Source organism: Molothrus aeneus, chromosome Z (genome assembly GCF_037042795.1).
Source record: "Molothrus aeneus isolate 106 chromosome Z, BPBGC_Maene_1.0, whole genome shotgun sequence".
Classification (NCBI taxonomy): Eukaryota; Metazoa; Chordata; class Aves; order Passeriformes; family Icteridae; genus Molothrus; species Molothrus aeneus.
The window spans coordinates 60,366,592-60,386,211 of record NC_089680.1 but is presented as its reverse complement, the minus strand read 5'-3'; the positions used below and the strand labels follow the sequence as shown (position 1 = coordinate 60,386,211).

At 37.3% G+C, this 19,620-nt stretch overlaps 2 protein-coding genes across 3 annotated transcripts in view; one reads left to right on the top strand and one right to left on the bottom strand.

Annotated features, from left to right (window-relative positions):
- SLF1 (SMC5-SMC6 complex localization factor 1) overlaps nucleotides 1-4,222 on the bottom strand; it is a 34,257-nt gene extending 30,035 nt beyond the window's left edge. The window contains exons 1-4 of one of the 2 annotated variants that reach the window (XM_066568660.1): nucleotides 4,112-4,222; nucleotides 3,231-3,344; nucleotides 3,001-3,076; nucleotides 494-737 (exon numbers count right to left, since the gene is read on the bottom strand). In XM_066568660.1, the coding sequence (XP_066424757.1) occupies nucleotides 494-737; nucleotides 3,001-3,076; nucleotides 3,231-3,344 (434 nt within the window). In that variant the 5' untranslated portion in view covers nucleotides 4,112-4,222. Of the gene's footprint in view, nucleotides 1-493; nucleotides 738-3,000; nucleotides 3,077-3,230; nucleotides 3,345-3,822; nucleotides 3,929-4,111 lie in introns of those variants that run through there. The other variant, XM_066568659.1, reaches the window with a different exon arrangement.
- KIAA0825 (KIAA0825 ortholog) overlaps nucleotides 4,003-19,620 on the top strand; it is a 232,924-nt gene continuing 217,306 nt past the window's right edge. Inside the window, exon 1 of the mRNA XM_066568658.1 lies at nucleotides 4,003-4,071. The gene's annotated coding sequence lies outside the window, so the exon portion shown is untranslated. The remainder of the gene's footprint in view (nucleotides 4,072-19,620) is intronic.

Below are 19,620 nucleotides of genomic sequence, written 5' to 3'. Positions count from 1 at the left end.
TTTTCTTTCTTTCTTTTTCTACTTCTCTATACTCACTTTCTAAACTATCTGTATTTATCATAAATCAGAATCATCTGTCTTAGAACAAATTACATCTTCAGAACTAGAAGAATCTATTACGTAAATGTGACACAAACACTCATCATGTCAGTAGCAGTGGTGCCCAGATCCATGAGACAGAGTCAGGTCAACTAGTCAAGTGAAATAAAGTATACAGTTCCACCTACTATTTGAAAATAACACATACACACACAAAATAAAAACTGTACATCTGTGTATCTTGCCTCATGAAGGAAGTTTTTGTTAGCAGCTTACTTGATAAAAAACCGTATGCATGTTATTTTTAACACTATACTAAAAGAAGGCAAGAAAAGCAGTGATGCTACAGATTTAAAGTCATTATAAAAGTATGGAAATACAGTAATGAAAATAATTCAGAGTTTGGATAGCTGGAGGTTGTTATGGACCAAATTAACTGGGATGGAACTCCTACCTTCTAATACATGCCATTTGTTTATCACCTCTCTTAACAAGGAGGACAACTTTCCATCTGTGGAAGGCCCCTGGAGCACTAGAGTTTGTCAGTTCTTCACGCCATCTTTTAGGTGCAGATTGCATTTGAGGTGAATAATGGGTGTCTCTTTCAATTTCATATCCCCATTCGTACGTTGTTTCATCAAGCCATCTGCCACTTTCAGCACTATTAATTATGTACTCCTTAGTTAGTACCCACTTTCCTAAAAAGAAAATGAACTGTCAACCACAAAAGATTTTTTGTGGAGACAAATGGCAATCAACTGAAGAATTAATATAAAATTAACTTAAAAATTTCTTGTGCAAATAAAAGATGAAATTATAAGTACCATTTAAAAAACTTCTTCCTATTACAAGAGTCCTCCACTTCAGACTCTAGAATCAAAAATCTCACAATGCCACTGAAAATGATCACTTTGTTTTCTTTTAATGATTAAGTGTCTTTTTATCCTTCCTAGATGAAATACTTTTCTATCTCTTCAAAAATATCAAATACATTTTCTCAGCTTCCCAGATTTTGTTCTTAGGACTTTCACAGAACCTTGGTAAGTCCTTTATTTTTAATACCATTTGATACTTCTACAAATGTACTTAATGAAGAAATATTTTACTACCTATGATTTAAAGGAACTAGACATTTAACATGTAAGCTCTTTCTCTTATATATTCTTAATATTACTTGCACTGCTAATGGTAGTGAATATCAATATTCGGGGGACACAGTTTTAGACTTTTTTCTTTCCCCTTTCTTCTTTTCACATCCTTTTCTCTCATCCCTTGGCTCCACCTCCTCCGCCTCTCCTCTTTCATCTTCCACATGTATGCTTTTGATATAGTATGTAACGATCTTCCCCTTTTCTCTGTCTCTCTCTCTTCTTACAGGTTCAGGTCAAGAGCACTGGTTAGTACCCTGCTCCTGTATTGAAACACTACCTACAGAAGACACTGTAAGAGAAATTGACTTGAATTGTGTGAACCTAATTGGTTTCACAGAACAGCAGGGTTGACTGACAAAATGTCTCAGTGCAGGAGCACAGATGGCACTTCTACAAAACCTAGTATAGGTACCAGTGGATTTATGACTGGAAAAGGTATGCTGTGCATGACCTGGATGTTAAAACCACTTTCATGCGAAGTTTCCATCCCAAAACTTCTGTCAGGTAGAAAGTACATGACAAGTGGTATCCTTGACAGTATTTCTGGTGAACTCTATGGAGTTCTAAATGTGTTTAAACATGATCTTTCTTCACTACCTGGAAAACAACACAGTAGGAGTGAATACACTGTCTCTGCCGTCACGAATAAGAGCAATGACTATGCACAATTAACACCTCTTCTGGATTAAGAAGTATTAGAGGTATTGGGAAAGATTTGCATGTATCAAAGCATGACAGAGTTTTGCATCACCATGAGGACACTACATGTACCATTTCCACCCTGTTCAAGAAAGTATCTTCAAATTTTAAACTCCAAAAAGTAAGAAAACATTAACTCAGAGGTTTAAAAGTGCTAAAATTAAGTGCTGTGCCATAAACTTAGAGGCATTTTCATATTTTTTTCCCCTCTTGGAAACTTTTGGTCTATTTAATTTTTGGTAAGATTGCAATGAGAATTTTATTTTAGTACAAAGAGAAATACACACATACATTCATATATATATATATATATATATATATATATATATATATGGAAATCAAGGAATTTACATATACCTTTAAACCCAAATATCTGTTTAGTCATTTGTCTATTATCTCTTAATTTAACATTATCCATCCTACTAACTGCTTTAACACTTTAGAGTAATATGATACAGGAAAAATAAATATCATGCTTAAAAATGGTATTGTGATATCTCATAACTACAAGATACTCAAACTGCATTACAGAATTCTGACAGGTGATCAGTCTATAAAAAATCTTAAAATACAGAGTTTTCATTCTAAAAACATTTTAGTTGCTAATGCATGGGATTTCAGCACCAGACCGTAGTTAAAGAGGAAAGACCAGTAGCTTCTGTCAGAATGGCAACAACCTGGAATTTTCTTTTGCTGCATAAACAGGAACTTACAGTGACCTTTGCCAGCGAATGTTCCATGTGAATTTATCGTCAAAAATCCAAGCTGACTACAGGTGTTCATACTCCCTCTGCCCTCTTTTAAGCATGCAAATAATTTGAGCATGACTTCATTATCTAACATATAACAAAGTGTTCTGTTTGGGAACAGATGCAGATCCAACAAAGGGAAATAGCAGGCATATCATTTAGGGAAAAAAATAAAAAAGTGGACTTCATCGTAACTTAAACATAATACTATGTTAAAAATCAAAGTTAACAGAACAACAAGAAGGAAGGTTTGTAAGACAGCTCATATACAGAATTAAAACAGGTAACTAAAACCCTTTTAAAGGTCCTTTCCAAACTTATGCTGTGATGCTATGAAATTAAACAGCAAATCGTTTACTCACCAGCAGCGCAGGCAGCTAAGACCTTTTCACTCTTGCACAGCTTTTTTGCTATAAGATGTGTACAATTTCTGTATTTCTAAGAAAACAAAACAACACACTTTGTATCACTGGAAACTTTAAAATTCTTTCTCTATTTATACATAACTAACCTATTCAACAGTCCTTTCTTCTAAGACTTGCATTTTTACTTCCAATTCTAATTCTCTTTGCTGTATTGTAATGAACAATACCTTACTCTCTACAAAAACACAGTTCAGCTTGGACAGGCATTTGAGCAGTGCCTTCTTCTCTTGTTTTTTAAATCCAGTTATTTGTATTATCCTTTTCTGGCTGCAACTTGCCATCTGTTGAAAGAATGAAAAGGAAACATTAATACACAAAATACACACCATGGGAAGTTGCTTGCAAGGCCTGACTAGTGTTTTCTACTTCTTTTCCAACAAAATAGGAAAACACACCAAAATGAATGAAGGCTGGTACCCCACATTTTAAGCTCTTACTGCCCGTCACAGCAAAGACACCTCACAGGCGATAACGGAGCAGCCTGAGAAGGAACCCCAAACTGCAGCCTGCAGTGGGCCGAGCCCGCCAGGTCTGGCATCTTGGCTCTGCACCCAAATGCCCGGAGGTTCAGGCCTTCGAACCCCTGCTCCGCTGTCGGCAGTGCGGTGCAGCCTCCCATCGCCCCACGGGGGAAGGAACCCCGCCGCCGCCGTCACAGGCACACGCCGCCGAGGAGCGGCAGGCTGGCGGCGGTCCCGCTCCGGAGGTGACGAGCGAGGGGCCCTGGCTGCGGCGGAGAGCCCTCCAGCGCTCACGTACGGAGGCCACGGGAGCGAGCGCTGTGCCGGCGCCGGGGCTGACGCTGCCTCGGTCCGGTCCGGTCCGGTTCGGTCCGGTCCGGTTCGGTCCGGTCCGTCTCGGTGCCCGCCAGGCACCGCAGCACGGCAAGCTCCCGCCTTCCCACGCCCCGCCCCCGGATGTGGCGGAGCGGCCGTTCCGGGACGTTGTTACTGACGCTCCGTGGTCGCCGGGGCCGCCGGCGCGGAGCTGCGGGGGGATCCCGGCCGGGTAAGTGGCCCCGCTGGGGCTGCCCTTCCCCTCAGCTTACCCTGCGGCCGGGCTTTGGTGCCGAGCGGGACAGGGCTGGGCTCCGCTGCGGCCGCCCGCGGAGCAGCGGCGTTCCTCGCGGCCGCCTTCTCTCCCGTGCGGCACGGCAGGGCGCTGCGCAGCCCCCGAGCTCCGCGGGGTCCGAGACGCTGGTGGGCGCTGGCACCTGCCGCGGGAAGGCGGCGCCGAAATCCGTCTGAGGCGGTCTCGGCGTCGTGGCGCTGCAGGCGTAGCTTCAGCAAGGAGCGGGAAGGGGCGGTCCTCCGTCCGACGGAGAGGAGGGGGCCCTGCCAGGCGCAGGGAGGCGGGGGCGGGCTGAGAAACGCGCTGACTTCTCCCGGAGCCTGGAAATCACCGTGGCTATGGCTCGGCGGAACTGAAATTGTGGGAGGCGGTCTGGCGGGGGGGTGTGTCGGTCTATACGCAAGCTGAAGTGTGTTGCCTTTGGAACAGGCTGGCTGTAAGAATTAGAAGAGGGACCAGAGATTTATGACCCTCAGAACCATTTTCTCAGTATCTCGGAGAAACATTTCAAAGTTTCAAAGCCACATGATTCATGGCACTCGTAGGGCAGGTAAGAAGGTAGTGCTACAGCCAGATAATCAAGGCACGTATTTTTGGGAAGGGCTTTCTGCCCTGTTCGTGAAGGGAAAGCATTCCTGGCCCCCTGATCAAATTGGTGCAACGTTTTGGTTACGAGAGTCAAGGCTTGATTTTTTTTCAGTTACAAAGCAATCAAAAGACATCAAATAATATTCATCTTGTACCTCAGGCACTCAGTGTAGAATTCAGAAATGTAGAAATGCCAAGATTTGCTGTTCATAAAACTTTTTTTCCATGTCCCACTCCTTATTTTGGTCCCTTCTGTATTTGAGAGATGACTTTTGACTATTTCTCTCTCATGCAATGAACTGAACAGATATTGCACAAGAAGTCTGTTGATGCTTCCTAGCAAATAGAGGTAGCTTTGTAGAACACTTTTGTTTTTTCTACAGTTTGAGAGTAGAATGTATGCATTCAAGAAAAAAATTTTAAAAAAATTGTTGAAACACCTCTTTAGAGAACTGAATTGTGGTCAAGTCACCCTGTACTCACTGAGGTATTTCAGATACTCTTTCATATTTAAGACCTGTAAATTGAGATGTGTACCACAAAACTCACAAGTGCTGAGTTTTTGTCACTGCAGCTTAGATCAATCAAAGCAATGCTTTGAGCTTGCCACTGCTATAAAACATAAGTATCTCTCAAAAACCAAAATCACTTAGATGCAGACATCTAAAATTTGGCAGCAGATTGGACACTTGGTTTAAATCTGAGTTTCCCAGAATATCAAAACAGAAAAACAGTGCTTCCGGGCCACAGATGACTCTTGTCTTGCTGTTTAAAAAGTATTCTAGTACCCTTAATGCTTACTGAAGCTTTTCCTATCTCTTGTTTTCTTAGCATTGCAGTTATTTTTTTGCATGAAGAAGTAACCATCAACAATCTTTGTCACTACTCTTTCTGCAAAAATGACAGTGAAAAAAAATCTTAAATATTTAGAGTTAATATTTGGACTACAGTTATTGTTTCCACTTGTCTATTGACAATGAAGATTTCTATTTTGTACCTGTTGCACCTTTATACTTTTACCATTGATTTATCAGGACTGTAAAGGACTGTCAGGATTGTATTGATTTTAATTCTTGTAAACTTTTACTTTATTTTAAACAGTTTAATTCTTACTAACTAGGACTAGCTACTATTCATTACTTGACTGATAACTAACAGCAGTTTTATGTCACAGGATTCTTAACGGGCTGGAGAAGTCTTCAGCATATGATAGTCTAAACAAACTAGTAGTGAGCAAAGCTGTGAAGCTCTGCCAGGGAAGACTTAGATTAGATTCATGTTCTTCACCCAGAGGGTGATTGTGCACTGGAACAGGCTTCCCAAGGAAGTGGTCACAGTCCCAGGCCTGCAGAATTCAACAAGTGCTTGGCAATGCTCTCAGGCAGATGGTGTGACTCTTGGGGTGTCATGTGTAGGCCCAAGAGTTTTACTTTGATGATGATTGTGGTCCCTTCCAACTCAGGATATTCTTGATTCAATCATTCATACTTATATGATGACCATTTCTTACCTTTAAGAAGTAACTTCTTTTTCTCCATGTCTCTGGCACATAAAATAGTGTGGAATCAAAATAACTGAGATCTCAAACATTTCACATCTATTTTTTCTTAAAAATTTTACCAAAAATGCAATTTGTTACCAAAATGTAGCTTTAAGGAATTAAGTTTTTAAACCATTTTTTCCGTGATGACTTCTAAGTTTGGAATTCACTTACTGCCTGATTCAATTATTTGGTTTATTAAAAGTCTAAAATATTTTCTTCCTTTCCTTCCTTGTTGTGATGTCATTATGGTAGCTAAGTGTCTCTTATGTCTCATAGGTCTCATAGGGAGTAGGCTTTTTAACTGATGTATTTTTAAGTCCCTCTAGTTTTCTTTAATGTATTTGTCAAGTATACAATTCAATTGCTCAGTATTATAAATTATGTTTTAACAACTTGTCTCTGGGTTTTAGATAGTATCTACTTTTACATATTTTGTTCTGCAGTACCTGTGACATGTTCTATAAAATTTAGGAAGCAATTTTCTGTACTACACACATGGTATTTGACTTATAAACCTTCTAATTACATTTTAAGGATGATCAAGAATGGCTGTACAGCTCTCATGTCCAGTTCATTAAGAAACCAAGATCAGAAAAATAAATATTCCTATCCTCCTATCACAGAAAGATTTTAATTACAGTGTATCAGATGTCCATCTCTTTCAGACCTCCTTTATTAATTTTATTACCTAATAATTTATTATTAGAGAGAAAAGTTTTCATTTTCATTACGCTATTCAGGCTTTCCACCTTAAACTTTTTATTTCCTTTATGTTCTATGCATATTTATGTTACCATTATGTCTTCTGCTTTGAAATTTCACTTCTTACATTTCCCAGTAATAGCTATTTTACTTCACACAGTTATCTTTCTTCAGGCCTTATTGGTGCTGCTGCTTTCTATGTTATCACTGTTGATCCTTGTCTGTAAATCTCAGTCTGTTTCTCAAAGCCTCTGCCACTTTGTCCTTTACTTTGCAAGTTAGGGTTTCTATTTTTTTTTTTGTTTGATCTTTTTTCATGTGTACTATTTGTCCCTCATAAGCTTTTTGACTTCCTGTGTGTGAATTCCTTATGTAATTACTTGCACATTTTGAGAGTGATGCAGTCCACGCAAAAGCATCTTTCCATTGTGAAGTATAATCTGATTTTTTTATTAGTGGAATATGTTTTTTAGTATGTGCTTAAAATACTTGCCATCATGCAAACAAGATTATCAGTTGACTGATTAAGGAAAATTATTCATTGGAGTTTTTTTCTTCTGTCTAAACATAATATGTGTATTTTTAAAATGAAACTCGCAATGCAATAGGCTAACATTTTGTAATCACAGCTTTCTAAAAAAAATCGTGAAACTACACTGAAAAACCAGTCATAAAATCTAAAGCAGTATGAAGTGTCTCCACACTGCCTTCATGTGGATAAAAATCTAACTTTGTGCCACTTAAAGTCCATTTTTTTCTTCAGTATGAAACACTGTCTCTGGCTTCTTGAAACTGAAGGAATTTAAATTTTCTTCTGTAGTGATAAGGGATTACAGGGATTAGAAATAATACAGTATAAATCCACAGAAGCTACGGGAGCTTCTTAGTAGTAATCACCTTTCTATAAAAATACCCGTAGTTTCTCTCATGAGCTAATGAATACAGGAAATGCAGAACAAGCATTGTGAAAGTTCCTGCTTTTCTTCAAGCTGTGCTGATTATATAAACTCTCTGTTATCATAACTTAATAGTTATTTTTAAAAGCATCTTCATGTTCTTCTCAGGACGTATCTTTTGTGTTTCTTTCATGTAGCCATTTTTTTTCCAAAGAACATTTATTTTTATGACTATTATGAGCTCTGCCCATCTTCTCATCTCCTTGCATTCATCTGCCTTTCTGCCAGCTCACTTTCTATTAATGTATGTCAGTGAATCAATGGACAAACATAGAGAGCGCAGAACAGTGTTCAACAGCTTGTTCTGTAACTCTTCTGTACGTGAGTTTATGTAGATTAGTTAAGTCAGTAATAAATTAGTGAACTGTATTTTTTTAGCGTACTTTCAGTCTCTCACTTGGAGAGACTTGGACCAAGGTTTTGGTTGTTTGTTTCTTTTAAAATATAGTTATGAAATGGATTTATTTTGCATTTAATACTTAACTTTCCTACCACATAAAGTCCAAGTTTCTTTTCATTGTGTGACATGAGTTAATCTATCACTGCTTCTTAGACCTTCTTAATGATATTATTGCTCTTCTGCCCTGTCCTAAATGTGCTATATACCTGCCTGGAATACTTAAGTGACCTAGTTTCTCTGGTGGCCTTCTAATAATATTTTTTCCTACACAGGTGATCCATTCTGATGTGATCAGCAATTTTTCATTCATCGAAATCCTTTCATCTTCTTCTTTTTCTCTTTGTTTTTTGAGAATGCCCATAAGTTGATTGACATTGTGTTTGCTGATTATTTGGGTTTTGGGCTGTAAAATGCATTTTGTTTGTCTGTTGGTATTTTGTTCTTCTCTAAGTAACTGCATTTGAAATGGTAAATATAGGTAATGCTAGAAGATATTGTAAATTTTTGCTAATAACTGAATGTTGAGTACAATCTGTATATACTGTGAGTATTCCAGAATGGTTTCTTGTCTGCAATAACACATCTCTCCCCTTAGTTTAATTTCTGGCTAGGCAACAGCCAACGGCATGTTCAGAATGCAGATAAACATGAACCCTGGGTCACAGACATTAGAAAATCAAGTTAGATGAGATATAGTCAATGGGGTAACGTGTTATTTGTACACTTTCTACCTTCTCTGGAGTTCACTGTACTTGAGATCAGTATAGAGGGAAAAGGTAGAGATGATTGTGGATGGAAGGACAAAAATACTGAAGAAAAGTTAGGAGAAAGCATGGCATTAGTTATTATAGGGTAAATAATGAAGGTGCAACAAGAGCAAGAAAGATTCAAAATACCTACCAGGATGTTACAATTCTGTTTTTTTATTAATATGTAACTGGAATATAAGATTGCAACATATGGGTATCAGACATGGATTTGCCACTTAAGGTGAGATTCAGAGAATGGGATGGATTAGAACAAACCTTAAAGGTCATCTAGTCTCAGCCCACTACAAGCTCCTTTTTAAGTATTGGAAGACTATGATAAGGTTTTTCCAGGGCATTCTGATCTCCACTCTCAACAGCCCCAACTCTCTCAGCCTGTTGTCATAGCAGAGGCACTGTGATCATCTTTGTCACCTTCCTCTGGACTTGTTCAAGCAGGTCCATGCCCTTCTAATGTCAGGACTCCCAGAGCTAGATGCAGTGCTCCAGCAAGCGTCTCACGAGGGCTGAGTAGAAGTTTGAGTGGTTAACAGAGGGTCATAGAGGTTCTTTGTAACTGTTTATTTGTCCCTTAAGGTGGAAAACCTGTTATCAGCAGATCTTGCAAATCTTGCTTGCCTATCTGCAGGTAACTCTTCCCATGTTTTGGTGGTGCAAAGGTTGTTCCATATACATGTAAAGACAGTATGGCAGGAGGGGGAACAAAATGGAAAAAGAGCAGGATGAGGATTAATGCAGAGAGCAATTAGGAAAATTTATGTGTAGCATATTGGACATACGTGTCATTAATCATCTGATGGAAATGGTAAATGCTGACTAATGTGGTAAATGTGACCTGACAAAAGATAATCATGTTTTCATGTGCAGTTCCCTTACCCCCACCTCCAACACACACACCTCCTCCCTTTTGTTTGTCTCTAATAGACAATTGGATTTGTCCTAAGATAAAAACATGTGGTGGGAATTATCCTAAGGTAAGAACACCAGGTAGGAATTGCAGGAGGAACTGTCTGGATGGTTGCGTAATTGATGTATTCCAGAGATGGGAGAGCTCTGATTATTGTGATTGACTTTGATGCACCTTGGCCAGCAAGAGGGTATAAAATGTTGCTGTAGACTGGGCAGACTGGTCTCCCGAGGTTGCAGGCAGCTTCTGTGTGAAACACCTCACTCTGCTCCCCAGCAGGGATGCCTGCAGGGTACGTCCAACCCAAAAGCAGGGAGAACTGACTTTTGGAGGTTTGAGTAAAAAAGGCAGTAACATCTAGCCACATACAGAGATAAAATCCTAAAGTAGTTCCAGAGATACTTTGTTGCTTTGTAACTGTTCATTCTGTAAGGCCAAACACTGTAAACCTGTATGTTTCTAGCCAAGCCTCTAATATTACAACTCTTCCGACCCACTTATGTTATATAGTGGATTGACAAATTTAGATACTGTATTAGCATTAATTCTAATCATAGTCATCCGCATAATCACTGTCGTATTTCTCATGCCTGACCAAGTCTTCTCTCAGCTGCACTGCTACAAGAGGCATAGTTGGCAGGATGACTTAATCAGGCATATTCAGCAGAGCATTTGCAGACCTTTAAGAGGAAATTTGTGTATTCAAGCACAGAGAACTAGAAATGGACAGTATGTTGTCTCTCAAAGAACTTTTACAGCAAATCAGTCTGGTTTAAGACATGCTTCCAGATCCTGATTTGCTGCAATTCTTGGAGGCATAAAACAATGCTGCCACAATGTTATTCTGTTGCACTAGATAACCTCTACTTCTCTTAATTTTAAAATTTTATGTTTCATAATCTGAAACTCTTATACATTGTTTCTTAATTTTATTCCTCTTTAGTTAATACAGGTGAAATAATCAGCTTACAATTTCAGTGTTAGCAAATAAGCTACTTAATTAACTTAACCAAACATGTTGACGGTATTGAACTTTAAGGCAAAAACATTCCCAGTCTGAAAAGGGAACACTGACAAAATCATTCAGAAGAAAAAAGAGGAATAATTTATGAAAGGAACTGTAGCTAATGATGCCATCCAGTTCCTTTAAAGTGCTTCTACCTCAACTTTAATGAATTAGATTTGTCAACAGCATATGTTTTATGCACTGCTTCTAATGAAGTGGCATACCAGCACTACAGTGTACTTTGAGGTTTATGCCATCAAAGCTTTTTGCTGTCATAAAGTAGACCTTTTTAAATAATAGATACTAAAAACTACATTTAAATAACATTAAGGTTGTGACACAAACACCAAATGACAAACTTCAGGCAATTCAAAGTTAGGGCTGACAACTTGTCATTACCTTGCATTGTCATTTTTCAAAAAAGAAAAAGAAGCACCCTTGCATGATTTAAAGATTGAATGTCAGAGTAACTTTACATTTCTTGGCTTTTGTGGGCTGGAGCTAGAACCTTACTGTCAGTTTCTATATGAGTTTTTTTGTTGTTTTGTTTGGCTTGTTTTGTTTTGTTTCAGTTTTTTTTTGCATATCCTCTGTTTTAGGAAAAAAATAAAAATGGTGGAAACAGTAAAGGCTTTGCTGTCTTTGTTTTTAATATAAAACACAAATGTAAGAGTATTGGTCAAAGAACGCTATCCTGTTGTCAAACTTCCATGCTGTTCTTTCAAACTTCCTTTGCTTATGTCTTTATTGATTTTTCTATGGAACTGATGAATTATGAGAACTTTAGTCCTGAAGTACTTTAGCTAAAACCCCCCAAAGTATTGATAATTCCTAATTCTTTTCCACATAAAGAACCACTTCCATTTTATTGAATACTACTGCCTAAACCAAGAGTATACAGAAAGCTTGTTAAAAGATTTTTAATTACTTAAATATGTGAAACAAAAGCAGATAAACAGGGGAGTTTCTGTTATTTTTTACATATGCTTTCCCATTTTTTTGCTGTTAAATGTAATAGAACTTTCTGTTCAGGTATTGTTTGAAATCAGAACAGTAGTCTCTAGAATATTTTAAATTCTTAAGATGCCACTTGACTGGGTACATGTAAGTTGTGTCAGGTAATGTAAATATAGGGAATTGTTGCCACATTAAATTACAAGCTGGCTTGTACTGAGCATTAATCAGTTATAAATAAGAAACCCAGCCCAGTTTCATTAACTGGTCCCTGGGCTGACTGACAGGGGCTTCAACCAATAACATCTTTCCTTAGGTGCAAGCATGTCACTGGCTCAAGGTCTAGGGGTGTAAAGTATGAACCTGTGGGCTGTTTAGACCTGGGAGTTTTGAATTTCCTATAAAAGTAAGCGCCGAACAATAAAGCTCAGTCTTCACTGATGCTCAGCAAGGGTTTGGTGGGTGTGCTGTCTCACATGCCTAACTGCCACGTGCCAGGGAATGGTGAGCAATACAACCTTCTTTGTGCTTATACTGTCATAAATTTATCCCTGGTGCGCACTGTGAGAGAGGAGAAAAATGGAAAAATCATTCTGGTCTGCCTTGATACTAAAAATCAAGTTATTTGTTAAATACCCTTGCTTGATATACATTTGCAAAGCTATTTACTTTTGTTTACCTTATTCGGAACAAACTTAAAGTTTCTGAGTAATGTTTAACTCCAAAGATTAGCATAAGTGTGTTGTGCTATCACTTATTACCAGCTTACCTAGGAAAAATGTCATTTCAATAAATGCTACCCCACTTTTCTATCTTTGAATACTTTTTTCCTTATTCAGACCATGTGCCATTAATTAGTTTTCTCATTGGATATTTTGGTTTTTCTAGTAATGTCCTTCAAACTGCTTCATGGTGGTGTACCAGTAAAGAGAGTCTTGGTTTGGGACCACTTGCTGTTGGCTGGGGCACAACAAACATAGTTTATCTACAGGTTAAAGTAATTGAATTAAATCTCTGGTTCACTATAGAACTATTATATAAAAATAGATTTGATGACAACTCATGCTTCTGAAGGATATTCTTCTAAAGTTATCACTTTATTATTATTTAGTTATTTCAGATTTAGGCAGTTAAAAAAAGATACAGAGTAAATCCTAAAACTTTGATTGTAATATAAATTTCCTCCTTGAATCTTACATGGCTTATTTTTTTTTTAAGTTGTAAAATTCTTGTAAATTTCCTTGTATTAATTCTTTGAAATTAATACAAGGAAAAAGAAATTTGCTAAAATGTTAGTGTGACCTTGGAAAAAGATTTTACACCTTTGGTTTGTGATGTCCTCCTGTCTTTCTACAAACTTGAAATGTAGTCTTCCTTCAAAAAACCAAAAATTGATTTTTAGTTTTCAGTGAAGTTTTGTTATAATGTAATAGGCAAGTAATACATATTGTTTACACTGTAGTTCCACTTCTTGTCCAGTTGCACAAGTCATTTAAGTCTTGTAATTATGTAAGAAATAATACAGTGCATTGTATTCAATTACAAGATATTTATGAACACTTGCCCTCTTAATCATGAAACCAAAGGCTAAGTGGTTTTGGCACTAAAGAATCTAAAATAAATTTTATAGTAGATTTTTTAAGATAGGGACGAAGCCCTTTCTGCATCACAAATCAGCTCATTGTCTTTCCTTCTTGCACAGTAATTTATGACCTGGTCTGGCTCCGAATAATTATTTCTTTTTCCCAATGTGAATGCATTTAGTAATTATTATTTCTCTCCCTTTTTGTGCTCTTGCCTCTATCATACCTTTAAATAATATTCTTGACACAGCATCTTCCCAGAAGAGATGGCTGAATGTATTTGAACTATCTCTGAGTGTTTTTGAACCATGTGGAATTTCCATGGCATATGTAGTAACAGTATAAAGGTAAATGAAGTTCACCATGAATACAGTATGTTTCTTTCATGAGCTGGCAGCTGTGGGACTCTTTGTTGCTCTATGATAAGGAGCTTTAGGCTGGAGCTTAAAAGTATTGTTTACAATGTCTTTGATAAGAAGGAAGTTCCTTTAACTGTAACTATTCCTTTATTTTCCTTTCATTCTTTTCAACAGGAATGGAAAAATATTGAGGATAAATATTCTTTAAAATTGCCACTTGGTTGTGTGTCCTTTTGCTTTTGTAGCAGCATAGTTGAGATGACTTGTTCTTCCTACAAAGAAATAAAGATGTAAGATCTTATAATGTTATAAAGTTATCAAGTAGCAAAACTGAATTGAAATATGGAGAGGGTGTTCTGGGAAGATAAAGGCTACCACTGAGAAACTAGATGGAAAAATTATTTATGTATGGTTTGTGAATTAGTGAGAAGGCTCTGCCTTAAGATTTTTTTTTATCTTCCCAAATAGTTACAGAACTGAAAAGCAGTTAGGCACAATGTGTAGTTTGATAATCACTAACTAGATGTGGTGTAGACCTACTTTCATATCAGTCAGTATATTTGTAGTTTAATATAGTGTTCCACAGATGTCTTTCGCATCTTCTATTCTTATTCTCTTCAGTAGTTTTTAACCCCAAATCATATATAATCTGTGGGATTTTTTAATGTACCTGGCAGCAGTCATGAGTTCTGCTGTAAATATAAACTGATAATTAACTAGAAGTTCAGTCATAGTCAGGGCTAAGCACTTCACATAAAGAGGCTTAAATCAATGTCCTTTTAATTAAAACAGACAATACCATTGGTCTGTGTTTTATAAGTTTTTTCCTCCTTTAAGTGATCTTTTGATCAGATAGTTTTTTAAGAATAAATTATACAGATCAATCTGATGCAGACCTGTAGTAGAATCAATATACTGCTGAGTATCAAGACTGTGCTTTAACTAGCTGTGCTAAAGGAAAACAGTAGGCTCTTGAAACTCTCACTCTTCTCTAGAAAGAAAAACAGAATTAGAAGGCAAGCAGGAAGATATCTGGCCATGAAGATGAGTGAGTCTTCATGAAGAGCCAGTTACCAGCCCAAGCTGTTGAAAGAGCACTATAAGGCTTCTGTATTAGTAGAAAGCATAATTCTCTTGCTGTGGAACTTTAAACACCGTCTATGCATATGTCTCTGCATTTTGTTGTGATTTTAGAGATTCATCAAAGATGGGCTTTTATTGTTTTGGTATATACAGACTAGTTGTCAAAGAATATTTTAAAATGGTTTTGATTAGGCTTAAATTAAGTTCATGCATAGGACAATCATCTGAGGTATTTGAACAAATACTTCACATGAGTCTTCTGATGGGAAGCATCTTGGTTATTATGTTTTCTTTTTTTTACATCTAGTAGCATTTTAAAACCTGATTACTGCTTTCAGCTAAAAGATTCAGATAATTAGAGACCAGTGTGTCTATGTGAAGAAAATTTTTGTATTAAAATGTATTATACTTCGATTATTCACATAAACTTATAACATAATGCTAATTATACAGTACTGTACCTCATCAGAGAAGTCAATTAGTTTTAAATTGATACAGGTGAAGCAGAGTGTTATATTCTTGAGCTTACTTTGAGGACAAGCCAACAGAGTGGAAAATGGTTGGAGATGACCTTCTTCTGTGGAATTTGTTTTCCTTGAACATATTTCCTGTTGTCAAATGGTAACCTTTTTTGTATTGTTGCTAGTGTCTTTGAATATAAATTTGTCCTCCTTGAAATTCTGATTTATATTACATTGTTAGGAACAGCCATTTGGTCAATCTTTGAAATGTAAAATGATCTTGAAACATCCTATGAGATCTACTAAATTGAAATTATTTGTATAATCTTTTTCTTAACTCAGTTAGCTGATGACATGTGATTGTCATTTCTTGAGGTTTTTTTTTCCCTCAAAACTGCTGGATTTTTTAAACACAATTACAGTTGTTGGTTTGTTAATCCTGTGAGTCAATCTGTGCTGAACAAGAAGCTTATCTGAAACCCTCGGCATCTTCAGTGAAAATTAAAAAGCATGCTTTACTACAGAGATTGTCAAGAGTGAAAATAATATTTGTCCAGTCGGACAGCTTGCTTTTGTAGTGACTAAATGAAAGTTGAGATTCTGTCTCTTCCTTGAAAGCTTCTGTGTCAAGAAGGTAATTTGGACTGTTTGTGGTTTGACAGGGATTATTAAAATCAGATGAAGTGAAGGGAAGAAAGTGTGAGAAAGCAAAATTGACAGTGACACACTATTATTTGCAGCTTGGATCATGATGACTACATTGATATGATAGATTCTAAATGTTAGTTTCACTGTGGAGATATATTAACCAGCAAATACAGTAAAATGCAGTTAAAGATTATTTTTCTGTCTTAAGATACTACCATCCAACATTTATTTTCACTGGGAAGTTTGGGAGGGGAAGTGTAGCAGAAAATGAAAGATTAGAGGGGGAAACAGAAAGTAAAAGGGAGTGATTCAGAAAGAACTTAATTTTTTCCTCTGTGATTTGATTTATCTTTTTTTTTTTTTTTTTTGAGTTTATGCAGCTTGCTGTATAACTCAGAGAGAATAAAACTGAGAATTAAGTATTGGTGGAATGGGCCATGAAATTTCTTTTTGCATTGACTTGAATTTGGTAGGAATTTTTTTGCGTTAATAGTTTTGCTTAAAGTGAGCTCAAGTCTTAGATTGCTATTTCACATCAATTTTTCATCACTTGCATCTTGTATGCTATTTTTAAATAGTGATATTTTCTGCCACTTTGAGATAAATAATTTAGAAACTTAAATTATTGCAATATTCATATAGTTGAATTTTTAATTGCTGAAGATTCATTAACTACCAACTGTATGCATCTTTTGGTGTCTAGTGGATATACGATGTATTATTTAATCTTAATCCTTTCTTAATCTCTTAGTTGTATAGGTAAACTTTCATTTTTTGAATAGACTAGTTAGTGCAAAAGTAAGACATCTGATTAGTTAAGTTTGAAGAGTGCTGTCATTTCTATTTGGTTTCCTTTTCTACTTTCTGGTATGGGAACTTTGTGAAAAATTGCATTTTGGGAGTTTTTAGTTGTAGAGTCTTAGAGTGTTATAGGAAAACAGGGAATTCAAAAGAAAATAGGTGACACATGAAAGCCTTTGCTCTTATTTAACATAGCCATACCTTCGTATCTTTCAAACAATGTCATGCAACATTTGAACAGTTAAGCCATGCTAGCATGTCATCTTCACCTATCTTACAGTAGAGAGCAGTATATTAGCATCCAGAGTGATTCATCTAGCAGAACAGAAGGGATAAGGGAGCAGAATGACTGACTGAGGGAAAAGAAGTTGCACAGAGTTGTTTGCAAACTTGCAAAATAAGGACTGTCATGAGAAGAGATGGTGAAAACACAGTTGGGACTCTGCTAAAGAAGATGCTCAGGTAACTCAGAACCTAATGTAAAAGGAAAGTTCCAGACACTGATGTGGGCCGGATGGGAAAATGTGAAACACAGATAGCCACATTAAAATTAAAAAAAATGTGTGTAAAATACAGTCTTACAGGGAAGCAAATGTCATCTATAGATTTATATTTACTCCTGTATCCATGTCATCACAGAGTAACCCATCTATATGATATAGGAAAGCCAGTTGATGTAATCTTTTTGAACTTCAGTAAGGCTTTTGATACTGCCTCTCAGAGTGTCCTTTTGGACAAAATGTTTGGCTTGTAGCTGAATAACCATATTATGCGATGGGTGAGCAATTGGCTCATGAGTCAGGCACAAAGGGTTATGGTGAATGGGGTGACATCAGGCTAGTGTTCAGTCAAAAGTGGGCTTCCATGGGGCCCCATCCTCAGTTCTCTTCAACATATTCATTAACACTTGGATGCAGAACTTGAAAGTAAGTCTAGAGATTATGCTACATTGGGAAGCACTGTTGTCTCCCTTGAGGGCAGAGAGGCCAGGCAGAGAGACCTCAACAGATTAGAGAGATGGTCAGTCACCAATTGTGTGAAGTTTAATAAGGTCAGGTGCTGGATTCTGCACCTGTGATGGGGCAACCCTGGATATGTGCATAGACTAGGGAGTGAGAGGCTGGAGAGCAGTGCTGTGGGAAGAGACTGGGGTCCTGGTTAATGGAAAGTTGAAAATGGGTCAGTAATGTGCCTTAACAGGCAGAGGGGCAAACCAGGCCCAGCATCACCAGATGGTCAAGAGAGGTGATTATCCTGCTCTGCTCTGCACTTGATTGGGCCTCACCCTGAATAATGTGTGCTCTTTTGGGCACCACAATATAGGAAAGACATTAACCTATTCAAGAGTATCCAAAGGAGGGTTATGAAGATGGTAAAGGGTTTGGAAGGAAAGTCTTATGAGGAGCAGCTGAAGTCACTTGGTTTATTCACCCTGCAGAAGAGGAGATTGAGGGGACCCCTCACTGCAATTTTAAACATGAGGAGAAGCAGAGGACCAGGTGCTGATCTCTGTGGTGACCACTGACAAGACTCAAGGAAATGAGTCTTGCATGAAGCTCAGTCAGGAAATGTTTAGTTTATGCATCAGGAAAAGGTTTTTCAGTCAAAGGATGGTTGAGCACTAGAACAGGCTGCTCAGAGAAGTGATTACTGCACCGAGTCTGTCTGAGCTCATGAAGTGTTCCAAGAGTGCTCTCAGGCACATTGTATGACTCTTGGAGTGTCTTTTTCTGAGGGCCAGGAGTTGGACTGATGAATCTGGTGGGTCTTCTGCAACTCAAGAGATTCTATAATTCAGTGGTATTCTTTAGATGCTTTGTGTACACAATTAGTTCCAAGTGCAGAAATAAAAAAAAAATCACAAATGACAGTATTCTAAAATAGAAGAACATTTAAAATTCAGTTCACACTTAAACTTAGTTAAACTTACTCTAGGTTAGTTGGGGTTGTGGGAGAGCTGTATTTCCTGAATACACAGGTTTTACCATGTATTTAGCCCAATTCCCATAATTTTGAGAATATCCCTGTTCTGTTGAAATCCATCTCTGTTTCCTTGTTGTCTAGTATTCATCAAAGGGGAGATTAATTGAATCAAACTACATTTCCTACTATTTGCCATCTGTGGAATTAATCTGAAGAGTAAGAAGAGGAAAATAATAAACTCAAAACCTAGCATTTCACTGTTTACAGTGTTTTAAGTACAAAAAGTAAGATAATTGTTTAGAGTTTCAGAATATGGCAGATCAGAGGGAATACACCTGGCAACAGTGAGTGTTGATTATCTTGTATAGTTCCAGAATTAATTTCAGATTGCTTGTTCGTGTTATCATGCAATGGTTGTAGTGAGTTTTATTCTTAATGCAAACAACAGAAATGCATTTCACAATTTAAACAGTATAGTATTTTTACTGCAGGTGTAGTGCACATGTTAACATTTTGGCATAAGTTAGTCTGTGAAGATGTAATTTAACATTTCAATTCTTAGTGAGATGTGTAATTCAACTCATATCCCTTTCCTTGTATAATTCATTTTTAGAGCAGAGCTTTCAGTCATGGCAAAGGCATGTCTTTATAATTTTTTTAAAGAAACAATGTAGCACCAGTATTTGTGATCAGCAGAAGTTTTTTTTCCATTCCCCCATCAAAGTCTAATTCATATAAATGTAAGGGAAAGGGATTGGAATCTTTCCCTAAGGACATCTCCTAAGAAATGAGAGATGCCAAAGGG